Here is a 12,992-nt window from a genome sequence, read left to right on the forward strand (position 1 = left end):
TACAGAGCTGGATAAAGCCCTGTGGGTGGTTGGTTGGTTGGTTTGAGACAGAGTCTCCAGCCCAGGCTGGAGTGCAGTAGTACAATCATGGCTCACTGCAACCTCCACCTCCCGGGTTCAAGTGATTCTCGTGCTTCAGCCTCCCAAGTAGCTGGGATTACAGGTGCCCACCACCATACCTGGCTAATTTTTGTATTTTTAGTAGAGATGGGGTTTCACCATGTTGGCCAGGCTGGTTCTGCCCACCTCAGCCGCCCAAAGTGCTGGGACTACAGACATAAGTCACTGCTCCCAGCCAGCCTTGTTCTAATTGACAGTGTTTACTCAGAAGTTGTACTGGCTTTCCTCCCTCTTAAATAAGGGGCCTTAATTTTCTGAAGAAAAGGAAAGTGGTTTGAAGCTTACCTTTTCAGGTTCCCGGTATTTGCTGTATCTGTATCCAGGTAAAGGAATATATAGGGTGGTGTGGAAAAACCCCAGCCCCACCATATGCAGGAGCCGCCCCCAGAGCAGACCAAAGAGCCTGTGGGAAAGGATACAGATAAACTCCTTCTGGTTGAGATGGAATGAAGTCAGGAGACATGGCATCACCCTCTATAACTAAAACAAGAATGCACGGGGACTCATTACAAACCACGTTGTATAGCCATATTCCCCCTGATAAACCAAGGAAGGGCCCATCATTGGCCCATGAATTATATAGAAATGGCTGCTTTAAAACCACTTCAGATGGTTTCATGTGGTCTTAGCATCTTTATGTAGGAGGAGAGCAAAAAGCAGAGAGGTAGGTGTCAGGGCAGAGACCAGGGGTTTAGATGAAAGTTCAAGACGGAATTCCACTTCCATCCCCATTCCCAGCTTTATTTTCTTTTAATTCTGAACTGATGCTGTGCTGCTGGCCTCCAGCGTGGGGGTAGCGGTGGATTCTTTTGAAAGGCAAAAGGACCTTCAAAATCCCACTGCAAAGGGATTCAGACCTGCAGCCTTGAGTATCGGTCTAGTCTTTGTTATTTATTAGCTGCTGGAGTCTGGGTAAGTTACCTCCTCTCTGATTTCTCCATGGCTATCAGAGGTGGAGGAGAATCCTACCCATCTCACAGGGTTGTGTGAGGACTTAAGATCCCCAGAAGTGTGGCAAGTGCCTGCACAGAGCCAGCCTCGGCAAGCCTGACCTCTCCCTATCATTTTCCCTGAGGCAGGGGTTCAATGCTGCAAGGACTAAGCCAGGACTAAACTGCACCCGTTCGCGGCCCTCTCCTGCAGCCACTCACCCACTTCCACGAACTCGTTGTCCTCTAGGGCCACTTCAAGCCGGTCCCCATTGTCCAGCAGGCCCAGGCCCTTGCAGCGGCGCACAAGGAAGTGCACGTCATCCACGGAGGCGAAGCCACCATTGTCAGGCTTATTCTTGATATAGCGCCTCACCGCCTCTCGGCCCAGCCAGCCCACAGTGAGCTGCGCGTCCTGGCAGGGGACTGCCAGCCATTCCCCACGGACATGCACCGTGTACCTGGGCATAGCTCTGCTGCAGCCTGAGGTCCTCAGCTGGTCACAGGAGGGGAGAGCTTTAAGCAGGAGTGGCTACTGGGATATGTTCAGCTGGAAGGACGAGAATAGACTTTCAAAACACCCCCCGTCCTTCGCCTTTACTCATTCATGCATTGGGCAAATATTTATTGAGGTATTGAGGTACCCGCTGTCCCTTTGGTTTTTGTAGCCTAGTAGGGGCAGGAGCAGGGGATGCAGGCAGGTGAGCCTCCTGTCCACCTTCCATCCAGACCTGCCGCCAGAAAGGCCTGGGGTCTCCTACCCTGGGAGGTGCTGTTCTTGTCCCTGATGGCACCTACCTGCTGCTGGCCCCCTTTCTTCAGGGTCCCCAATTTCTGTCTCTGCTCTCGTTTCTGTCTGTGTACTCTGCCATTAAGGGCAGCTTATAAACACCATGTTCCTGTCTTTATCTGAAATTACTCAACTGTAAAATGTGTCCTGCTGGCCAACTGTGACACCAGGAGTGTGGCAATCGTTACTCATTTGTTTATTCCACAAACATGTATTGAGCAACTGCTTCCTGTCACCAGTAAGGTTTTCTGAAGTTTTCTTTCCACCAGGGAAGACTGCAAAGGCCAGAGATCATTTTCACAACTGAAGGTTGTCATCTGGGCAAATGAACCACCCTGACTTGGAGATTAGGGTCTCAGACAGCCATGGATGTCAGACTCCAGCTCCACTACTTATTAGCCTTGATTAGGTGACTATTACCCTCTATTTCCTTATCATAAGGGCTAACTGCCTCCCTCCGGTATGTGCAGGATTTACGTGTGATCAAATCCTGGCTCTGCCATTTGCTAAGTGTATGACTTGTGGGCAAGTGATTTGACTTCTCTGGGCCTCAGTTGTCTCATCTGTAAAATGAAGATAATGATAATGATAGTATCTTTGTCAAAGGGCTGTTGGGAGGATGAAGTCAGTTCGTATTTGTAAAACCCTCAATGCAGCACCTGGCATGGTGGAAATGTTATAGAAGTGTCTGTGATTACTAGTATCTGGACACCAATACTCCGTGGAACTATAATGCTTTATAAATGTTCTGTATGAATTATATAGCTATAATGTTCCACAAATGGTCTTTCATCTTGGCACATGGATATCCCTCACCCAATTAAGCTTCTTCACCACAGATAACTGCTCCCTGCACCCACCTCATTACCACTGGTATTAAGGAACTCTGGATAGCATGATTAAAGCATCAAAGACATGCGGATGCTATTTTGACTAAGCAGCGTTTTCATCGTAAGCCAGTTTTCAGAGATTTGATTATTGCACTAGAAAAATCCTAAAAAGTCTATTTCCACTAAATCAGACTTCTGTTGGGAAGAAAGACACGGTGGCTCACGAAAAACACCCACACTCATACCCAGAGTCCCTCTCATCTGCTGACAGCTTCCCAGGAAGCACACAAATAGCTACCCTGCCTTGAGCCTTATTGAAACGTGCTCTTCAGCTACCCACACCATTGCTGCACCCTGGAATTTGTCATGACCTGAATTTGACACACTTAAGAAATCTGAAATTCCAATATTCCACCTTCTGACCACGACCTTCCAGCTGCCCCCTTCCTTTAGTCACCACCAGCCTTGGACCTGACCTCCAGTCAGTCCCTTCGTCCCTCCACTTCCCACCAGCATCCTCACTTACTTTCCTAGGAAGCTGGTCCCCTAGTTGCTCTCACTGGACCACTCTTTCTTAAGAACTCTGAGATTCCTTTGCATCCCTAACCCTGTGTCTACACTTGGAGTAACACCCATCCCCTTAGTCATCACAAAAAACAGCCATCTCTTGGGAGGATTGCTTAAGCCTAGGAGGCTGACGCTGCAATGAGTTATGATTGTACAACTGTACTCCAGCCTGGGCAAAAGCAAGACCCTGTTTAAAATTTAAAAAAGAAACTGCCATATCTGTTCACCCAGGCAGAAGACACTGCTAGAGAAAGTCCTGTGATCACGTAGACTGATGGTATTGCCGTCTTATTCTGTCCACCCCACAGTGACTTTCCAAAATTTTGACCCCTCTGCCAGGACCTTCTCAACGTCCACCTCCTCTAATTCTCAGAGGGAGACCTTACCTCCCACATCTGTAAGAAAACTGAGGCCTGCACACGTGAACCACCTTAACCTTCCATCCCCCTCCATTCATTCCTTGACTCATTTAACAAAGATTTTTTCAACACCTGTTATGTAACAAGCTCTATGCGAGGTGCTGGGGATGAAATAAATAACAAACACACTGTACCTTCATGGTGCTTACTGTCTGGTGATGGATAAAGCTGTATAAAGATGACTAATAAGAGGTCTAACTATCCTCATGCTGCAAGAAAACCCAAACTCCTGTGTGCCCCAGTTGACAGTCACTGCTGAGTCCAGCTTCTGAGTAATTTCAGCCCAGACATCAGACTAGTGAGGGAAGGAGCTTGCAGATGATACCAGCTCCCAGCCATATAAGTCACCCCCAGCAGTTTGAGGATTCTAAACTCAGGCCCTACGCATTGTGGAGCAGAGACTTCCATGTTATTCTTTCTCCGGGAACACACTTTCCAACTTCCTTTGCCTGGCTAGATCTTTCTTACTTCTTACGCCTGTTTAGGCCTTTTCTTCTCCAGGAAGCATTCCCTAAATTCTTGGGTTGGGTTAAGTGGCCCTTCTCTGGGATGCCTTGGCATAGCTCTTCTTTAGTATTCTAGAAATTACTTGTCTGTGTTCATCTATAATTACGTATATATCCGACCTGGCACAAAGACACTTAGCAAGTGCTTACTAGCTGAACTGAAGAAATGTGAAATGCACTGAGCTGGCCCGTAGGTAAACCAGCAAGAAGGATTAAGTTTGTCTTTAGCGCCCTCTACCTTCTTCACAGAGCCCTTCCACACTACCCCATCAAGCATTCCTTGTCCCAATTCACTTTCAGTATCACTAAGTGATAACTAAAAATGACATTAACTTAGAGCTTGTCTTGTAAGCTCATAGGGCAGAAGCCTTTAAGAGCAGTATTTGGGTAAATGGATTTGCTCAAGTCTAATCTTAGAACGTGATCTTATGCCAGTGATTGGAGCTGAACTCCATTCTCTGTATTCCTGACAAGGAAGATAAGTGAGAACAGAGCCTGGAGAAAGAATCACACTGCAGTGTAGATAAGTGACCAAGAGGACAGAACGAGGCGGGCAGATGGCTTGAGCGCAGGAGTTCGAGACCAGCCTGGGCAATGTGGCCAAACTCTTGTCTCTACGAAACAAAACAAAAATTAGCCAGACATGGTGTTGCATGCCTGTAGTCTCAGCTACGCCAGAGGCTGAGGTGGGAGGACGGCTTGAACCCAGGAGGCTGATGCTGCAGTGAGCTGTGGTCATGCCACTGCACTCCAGCCTGGGTGACGGAGTGACACCTTGTCTCAAAACAAAACAAAACAAAACTGCTAGGGAGAGTGAGAGCCAGGGAGAAGTCAGGATTCTGGGAATAGGCAGGAATATGTCTCTTCCATACCTGCCCCACCTTGGGTGTTCGCTCCTATTGTAACTTTAGTGACTGCATTAGCACTTTGAGGGATTGGACACCGCCCCCTGCCCCCACCCCATGCCAACAATTATACTCTTAAGACACCATTCCTCTTACACAATTTATTTGACCGTATCAGAGGACCCAACCCGGGTCAGAGTCTCACCTCTGGGAATTTGGAATTGCGATAGCCTCTCCCTGTCGTCAGAGCTATTTGCAACAGTAAAGCTGGAGAGTGGCCAGCCTGTATGTGGACTAGAGAGGTAGAAGTGAGGGACAATGGTGCTGCAGGCCTGGGCAGACCCCTTCTGTCCATCCCAGGTTCTGATAATCTCCCCGTACCTTGTATCCTTAAAATAATCTTCCTTTTCCCTTTATGACTTCTGGTCACTTAGATTGCTGTTACTTTCAATCAAAGAATTCTAACACAGCTATGGTTCTAATTAATTCTAACTAATAGAGCTAATACACTAATAATTCTACCTAATACAGCTATGTGTGCTGAGGTGCCCTGGGGCACTATGTTGCATTGGCAGGGGCGCTTTGTTATGTTTTTTATTTGGTTCAAGTTATTTTGTTGTCTTTGAACAGACTGTCAGAGGGATGGGAAGGACCGGTGCTCAGGGTGGCCATCTGACCCCTGATGGACAGGAGACCAGGACAAGCCCACTGGATGAGCCAGAGGGGTCCAGAAGGAGGGAGTTGAGAGTTCCCACTAAGGTTGACACATTCTGGTAAGGAGTTCATCTGCTGTCCACCAGGTAGGTGGTGTGCAAATACAACTGAGCATTCATGTTTAAGGTTTTTTTTTATTTTTTATTTTTCAACGCAAAGTCTCCCTCTGTTGTCCAGGCTGGAGTGCAATGGCGCCATCTCGCCTCACTACAACCTCAGCCTCCCAGGTTAAAGTGATTCCCCTCCCTCAGCCTCCTGGGTAGCTGGAATTACAGTCGTGCCACCATGCCCAGCTAATTTTTGTATTTTTAGTAGAGACGGGGTTTCACCATGTTGGCCAGGCTGGTCTCAAACTCCTGACCTCAGGTGATCCACCTGCTTCAGCCTCCCAGAGTGTGGGATTACAGGCATGAGCCACCGCATTCAGCCTCATGTTTAAGGTTATTTAAAAAGCAAAGCAAAATCCTAATCATGTTGAATTTTTGAATCTGCAGCAGATTCAAATTAATGAATTTAAATCATATATCAGGTAAAATACTACCTTGACATATTTTGTGATCATACTGGGAGAAAATTAATATAAAGCTAATTTAAAATCTTTAAATTTGTAAATCAAAAGATTAAACCTTGTTAAAATTTACAAAGAATATGCCACTATAAGAAGAAGTACCTCAACTTTATTTTAGTAAAATCACCAACAAAACAATAAAAAGTCAAAACTAAAAAGACAGTTTTAATTGTGAGCTGAAGTTTTATATTTCTTTACGAATTCCATTTAAAAAAGAGAAATCTCTAAAATCATCGATAGGCAGCTCTTTAATCCACTTTTAAGTCTTTCCCCACCAGCATTGCAGTCACGGGATGCATGCTTGCTTTGTGCTCTTGGTAGGTTCGGACGGCTTGATCATGGGATTTGTCAAAGGCAGTAAGATCCCTGCCAAAAAAGAAAAAATTGAAAAGAAAGAAAGGCGAGAAAGAGACAGAAGAGGAGAAAGGGAGGGAAGAAAGAAAGGAGGGAAGGGGTTCAGAGGAGGGGAAAAGGAAAGGAGAAAGAGAATAAGAACATAAGTCAATACCCAAGATTAAATTAAAGGATGTCAGCAGGGGTGACAGCCAATGTCACCCAAATAAGGTACCAGTCCCAGCCAATCAGATGGGTATGGTCCTGCCACAGGGTCCCAGAGGCCTCCTTCTGTACCAGAGACTGGCCCTTATACTGGCAGATCAGACATTTTGCAGCGAGTTACAGGGAAGGGCTAGAGTGGCTGGGACCAGTGGCTATTTGCCAAGCAGCATGGAAGTATTTTATTATTTGAACAGTGTCCTCTAATCTACTGGCTAAATATCGGCCCAGTATGTGAGACTGTGCCTCAAAGGCTTTCTTTCTAAAAACTGCTTTAAAAAAATTTTTTTAATCAAGATTTTAAGAGTATGAAAACACTAAATTTATAAATAGAATTTCTGAAAACTTCAAATAATTGAGAGTAAAAATCCTGATCACAGTGAAATAATAAATAATAAATACATAAATAAACAATAAATAATAAATAATAAATACACTAAACAGGACCTACCATACAAAAGGTAGGATTAGTCATTTTTAATGTTAACTACTATAAACATCATAAAACAGAAATATTTATTTTTCCCACAAAAGCTGTATTCTTATTTATTTTATTCATTTTTTTTTTTTTGAGACAGAGTCTTCCACTGTCACTCGGGCTGGAGGGGATGGAGTGCAATGGCGCAATCTCAGCTCACTGCAACCTCCGCCTCCCAGGTTCAAGCGATTCTCCTGCCTCAGTCTCCCAAGTAACTAGGATTATAGGCACCGGCCACCACACCTGGCTAATTTTTTGTATTTTTAGTGGAGATGGGGTTTCACTATATTGGCCAGGCTGGTCTCAAACTCCTGACCTCGTGATCTGCCTGCCTTGGCCTCCCAAAGTGCTGGGATTACAGGCGTGAGCCACTGCGCCCAGCCCAAGTATACTCTTATTTAAAAACCTATTTAAAGTATACTTGACTCAATTCAAAGCTAGATGGGTTTTAATTATGGAAAGCATATAAAATATACTTAAAAATTAATTTTGTGGTCACATCAAAAAAGAGATAATGACTTATTTTGCCAAGTTTTATGATATTATTATTATATTGCCATCACTTTTGATGGCCAAAACTACAATTACTTTTGCACCAATCTAAATACTTGTGAAGTAAATGAAAAGCAAACAAAAGTAATCACGGATATTTATGGAATGATTTTTTTTCCCAGAATTTGGACAAAATTCATAGATAAAGAACTTCACTGAGATATTCTTTTTTTTTTTTCTTGAGATATTCTTAACTTGTATCTTGCTGTCAAGATACAACTTATCCCCCCCTTACCAAGCATTCCTTTACTATGTCAAGCAACCTACCTTTGACCTCTATGCAACATTTGAACACAAAACAGTTAGCTTTATCTGCTTATTTCTCCTTACATTTAACTTCAGACTCTCTTTCTTGTCTATACCTACCTACCAACTATCTTCTAGTTGCCTTTAAAAATCTTTGTGTATATAAGCCTATCTTTGATTTATTTCCATTTCATCAGTGTCTAACTCTATTTGGCTCAAAATAGGTAATCCATATATAATGTTTCTAAAAAAAGGAATGAAATTATTTCAAATTTCAACTATTTGTAAGTGTGAATCCCTATTCCAAAATTATATTGATAAACTTTAACAAAAAATATCTGCCATATAGATTATGTTTAAACATTTGAGAGTTTTCTTCCTATTTCTTAGATGAATTCAAAGCACAGTCTGAGTGGGTTCTTACTTGAATAAGGGCCTGGTAAACTTCATTCTCCCTTGTTCAGTTGCCATCTTTAGCGCCAAAGGAATTGCGTCCTCCCACTTGGATTGAATGCAGAGCCGCAGCCATCTAAAAGGAGGATTTAGGGGGAGCATGGGGTAGAAAATGAGGAAGGGGCAGGATATGACAGGTATATCTTAATATTACTTCTGTAGTGATGAATAACCCCACTATAGTTATACTGTACACCACTTTATGGTATGTCTTGATTCTGAGACTCTCAAATCCTTATATATACAATTTAATAATTGGTGAAGAGAAAGAAGAGGAGCCAGTTCTTGAAAAAGATCATATATTTTAAAAGGTCTGGATCAGTAGGTGCTCACATACCTTGTAAATGCAATTTCTGAAGGAATTAAACTTTGGTTTAAGCCTCACATTACAAATTTGAATTAAGAAAGATTAACATATAATAGAATAAAATATTTCTAACTATTCCCATTTCAAAGTAGATTTAGTTGGTTGTGGAGAAAGCCTATTTACCACGGAATCCTTCATTCTAATTTTTTTTTTCTTTTAAGGTAAGAGAGGTTTAGAGCAAAGTCTAATGAAAAGATTAATACTATCAGCTTACACATTGCAACTATTCCTTAAATATCACTATAAGTATTTACACAGAAGCAGTCAGTTTGACAAGGACTTCTCAAGACTCAAGTATGTCTCATACTCTGCATTCCCTTTCTCCACCTTTCAAAGGAATTTTCTGCTTTCTTCCACAGAGACAAGTTAAAATGATGTACCTGAATCGTATTTCAGAATTGTTAATGGCATTGAAGTTGTACACCTCTTGCATTCGCTTTATGTGCCCCAATGGAAGAGGTGCCTAAGAGCAAAATAAAGAAGTATACCGTATCATTTCAACAGGATTCCTTGGAAGAAAGGAGCTGGAGAGAAATGCATAGCCAGATTAAAATCCTAAATATTTTATAATATAGAAATAAATTAGATAAAAATAAAAGAAACAAATTGCACACTAAAGTAAATTCTGTGCAAACTTATTCTGGATGAGGATATTCTACTGGGAGCACAGGGATAATTTACTTTGTGAAGTACTCAGAATTAAATGAGAATTGCTCTTCTTAGACTTTTTAGCATGTATAAATATTATCTTTCAGACTTTTCCTAGACTTTTTCTAGTTATTCTCCATACCTTATATATCTTAAATGCATTCCATTCTCCAGATTAAATCATAGTTCCTTAATTTTTTGCCTGATTCCCCCTAGCTTTATCTTTGTATATTTCCCCTGAAATCCCTCTTAAATTATCTACATCCCTAGCAGTTCTTAAATGTTGGTATTATAGACCTCTTTGGGAATCTGATGAATAATGTGGACTCTTTCCGTAGGGGTGAAATTACACTTACTACACGAATACAAACTTCTGTATACAATTTCAGGGGTTTCATAAGCATCCTATGCCTACCTTAACTCACCCTAAAAGGGAGGACAAATTTGGGTGAAGGAAAGAAAAACGATGAGTTCAGTTTGGACAAGCAGAGAGTTTGCAGTGCCTGTGAGTACAGGCAGAGGTACCTCTAGGTAGATGATAACTCTCCCCTCCAACCACGACCTCCTTACCTTACAGGACTCCACACTCACTAACCATCTCTGCTCTCATGAACTACTAACCCTGATGCAAATAATTTAGTCCATTAGCCCCTTATGGACACATGCAACTCCAAGTCCACCCTGGTAGACCAACTGGTTAAGGTCATCTCCAAGGCTCCCCGACTTGCCCTAAGTTTTGCCATACCCATTCCAGAATCACCCTACCATGTTATCTCTGTGACCCTAGGCCACCCACCAGTGGTAGAGCAATTTATGAAACCATGATGATCCGATGCACTAAAAATAGATTCCCTCTTACTTTGCTGTGGCCCTTGTTGCCTCAAAATCCTATTCCTAATTTTTGCATCAATTCCACAGGAAATTCCGCTCCAAATCTTCCTTCTCAAGGTGCTTAGACTGAAGACTTCCCTTTCATAGAAGTCTTTAAAATCCAGTCATTGGTTTATCTCAAAATGCAGCATCTCCTTTCGGTTTCTTCTATTCTTTCAATTTTCTAGATTCAAAACCTTAAAATCTGCAGGATTCTTTACTGTTAACCCCTATATCCCATCAGTCATAGAGCTCTGTGCTTTCACCTTATGTAACCTCTTTCTCACGTCTCGTTATCTCCTCTCCCTGCAACTCACTCTCTCAAGTCCGGTACTCCTGCCAGTCTCCCAACTAGTAACTTCACCACCATGCAGCCTTCATGGCCCCAGATTAGTTTTCACAACCCAGCATTTCATCCTGATCAGTGTAAGATCTAAAATTTCTTAGCTTAGCATTCAAGAGTCATCACATCTGGTTCTACTAGCTTTTCTAGTGTTACCTTCACTGACTTCCTTACCCAGTGCTACTGTTTACTCCAGCAATGCTGCAGACGAATTCCAGCCCTTGCTGCTCCTTCCACCTTGAATTTCTACCTCCTGCTAGCCCTAGGGGTGCAAATCAAGTCTCCTCCAAAATTCCCTCTCTGATGCCCCCAGTTGGAAGAGAGTCTTTCACTAATTAAGTTTTTCCAAATGACACCTAAAGTATACCTCCTTTTATTGCTAATTAAAAAAAAAAATTTACGAGATGGAGTTTCACTCTGTTGCTCAGGCTGGAGTAGAGGGGTGTGATCTCAGCTCGCTGCAACCTCTGACTCCCAGTCCAAGTGATTCTCCTGCCTCAGCCTCCCAAGTAGCTGGGATTACAGGCACCTGCCACCATGCCCAGCTAATTTTTGTATTTTTAGTAGAGACGAGATTTCACCATGTTGGCCAGGCTGGTCTAGAACTCCTGACTTCAAGTGATCTGCCCGCCTCGGCCTCCCAAAGTGCTGGGATTACAGATGTGAGCCACCGCGCCTGGCTTATTGCTAAATTTTGCATGTGTTCCCCTTCCTACAAGACTATAAGCTATTTGAAGATAAGGTATATCCTTTCTTACATATTTTCATATTTAGCACAATATAAAACACAGCTTTTTTAAAGAAATGAATGAGTTTTATAAATGATTTTTTCCCCATTAGTTTCCACATTAATAATCTTTTTTTTTAGTTTCCACATTAATAATCTTTTTGCCAAGTTGGGTAGAACATAAATGCTGTGCCTTTCTGTCCATTTTAATTTCTAAGCGTTTGAGCTGGTACTTACCCTCTGGAGCATCTGTGCTAAAAACTCATTCAGCTGATGAGAGGAGAGATCTTTCAGGTCTGTGGCATTGAATGAATTTAAATCTTCTTCTTTGGCCTAAAATAAATTTAGCTAGTTATTTTTGTTCAAGTACAATTTAGTAATACTTATTGGTTTATCTAACATACAAGTAAAAATTGAGAAAAAGAACCATATGAATGCATAAGATTATTCAAAATAAATTTATGCCTGAGTTACTTAAGTAATCCTGAGATTGAGTTACTATAATTTAAATAGCTGATATGACTCCTAGAATCTATATTACTTAAGAAAAAGTAGATTATTGGGTAGGAAGAGTGGAAGAAACTGTTAACATTCATTGTACCATTTGAGGTATAGAAATTTCCAAAGTAAAGAAACATTTCAAAATGTATGCATGTTGACTAATTTATAGACCAATTCAAAAATGTAAAGAATGAAATTGTGTATTTTTAAATATTACATTAATAAATTCATAAGACCATAAACTAACGTTTTCCTCCATCCCCACATATTCTGTTTTCCCCACTCAATCTAGAAACCATCTAAGAAAAACAAAAATGAGTCTGCACTTTTCAAATTTGGATTTACTCTCAAAAATCTTTGAGATGATGATTAAGCAATATTAAATAAAGCTGATCAAAATAAGGATTTTAAAATATTTTAAAACTAGTTTTATATTCTTCTAAACTAGGGCTTTTGTTACTTTAAAAGAAATACATGCAAATACTAAAAAATCAAATAGGACAGAAGGAAAAATTCTTTTGGTTTTGCTCCCTGTTTCCAAGTACTACTCCTCAGTAACCAATATTCATGGTTTCTATATATCCTTCCACTAAATTTAATGTATAGGCATATACCCTTTTAAAGAAATATTTTGCATCTTCCCCTCTTCAGAATTCTCCTTAATAGCAATACTTCTTTTCCCTTTACAACTTATCCTTAATATGAGAATGTACAGCTCCAGCTCATTTTCTGTGCAAAACCCTGCAAATCTAAACTATATATTAATTAAGGATATGTTTATGTTATAAAAACATAAAAAGCAAGAGAATGATAAACCAAAATTCAGGACAATGGTTACCTGGATGGGTCAGCAAGGAGGATGGAGAAGGGAATAAGATGGGGAGGGATGCTACAGAGGTACCGGCAAGATTTGACTTCTTATGCTAGTGGTGCGTCACACAAGTCTTGCTTTACAATTGTTTTT

The 12,992-nt window shown here is 41.5% G+C and overlaps 2 protein-coding genes across 9 annotated transcripts in view; both read right to left on the reverse strand.

Moving 5' to 3' along the window:
• The window catches only part of HAL (histidine ammonia-lyase), a 29,119-nt gene extending 24,346 nt beyond the window's left edge, over nucleotides 1–4,773 (reverse strand). For 2 of the 5 annotated variants that reach the window (XM_021922804.2, XM_031650678.1), the window contains exons 1-4: nucleotides 1,848–4,772; nucleotides 1,272–1,599; nucleotides 540–600; nucleotides 406–433 (exon numbers count right to left, since the gene is read on the reverse strand). In XM_021922804.2, coding sequence (XP_021778496.1) covers nucleotides 406–433; nucleotides 540–600; nucleotides 1,272–1,518 — 336 coding nt within the window. In that variant the 5' untranslated portion in view covers nucleotides 1,519–1,599; nucleotides 1,848–4,772. Of the gene's footprint in view, nucleotides 1–405; nucleotides 434–539; nucleotides 601–1,271; nucleotides 1,600–1,847 lie in introns of all 5 variants that reach the window. The other 3 variants (XM_009181459.4, XM_009181458.4, XM_031650677.1) reach the window with 3 other exon arrangements.
• Nucleotides 4,774–6,377: 1,604 nt separating this feature from the next.
• The window catches only part of LTA4H (leukotriene A4 hydrolase), a 35,545-nt gene continuing 28,930 nt past the window's right edge, over nucleotides 6,378–12,992 (reverse strand). For 2 of the 4 annotated variants that reach the window (XM_031650681.1, XM_031650683.1), the window contains exons 16-19: nucleotides 11,765–11,860; nucleotides 9,320–9,402; nucleotides 8,544–8,648; nucleotides 6,378–6,654 (exon numbers count right to left, since the gene is read on the reverse strand). In XM_031650681.1, the coding sequence (XP_031506541.1) occupies nucleotides 6,537–6,654; nucleotides 8,544–8,648; nucleotides 9,320–9,402; nucleotides 11,765–11,860 (402 nt within the window). In that variant the 3' untranslated portion in view covers nucleotides 6,378–6,536. Of the gene's footprint in view, nucleotides 6,655–8,543; nucleotides 8,649–9,093; nucleotides 9,464–11,764; nucleotides 11,861–12,992 lie in introns of those variants that run through there. The other 2 variants (XM_031650682.1, XM_031650684.1) reach the window with 2 other exon arrangements.

Source organism: Papio anubis, chromosome 9 (assembly GCF_008728515.1).
Source record: "Papio anubis isolate 15944 chromosome 9, Panubis1.0, whole genome shotgun sequence".
NCBI lineage: Eukaryota > Metazoa > Chordata > Mammalia > Primates > Cercopithecidae > Papio > Papio anubis.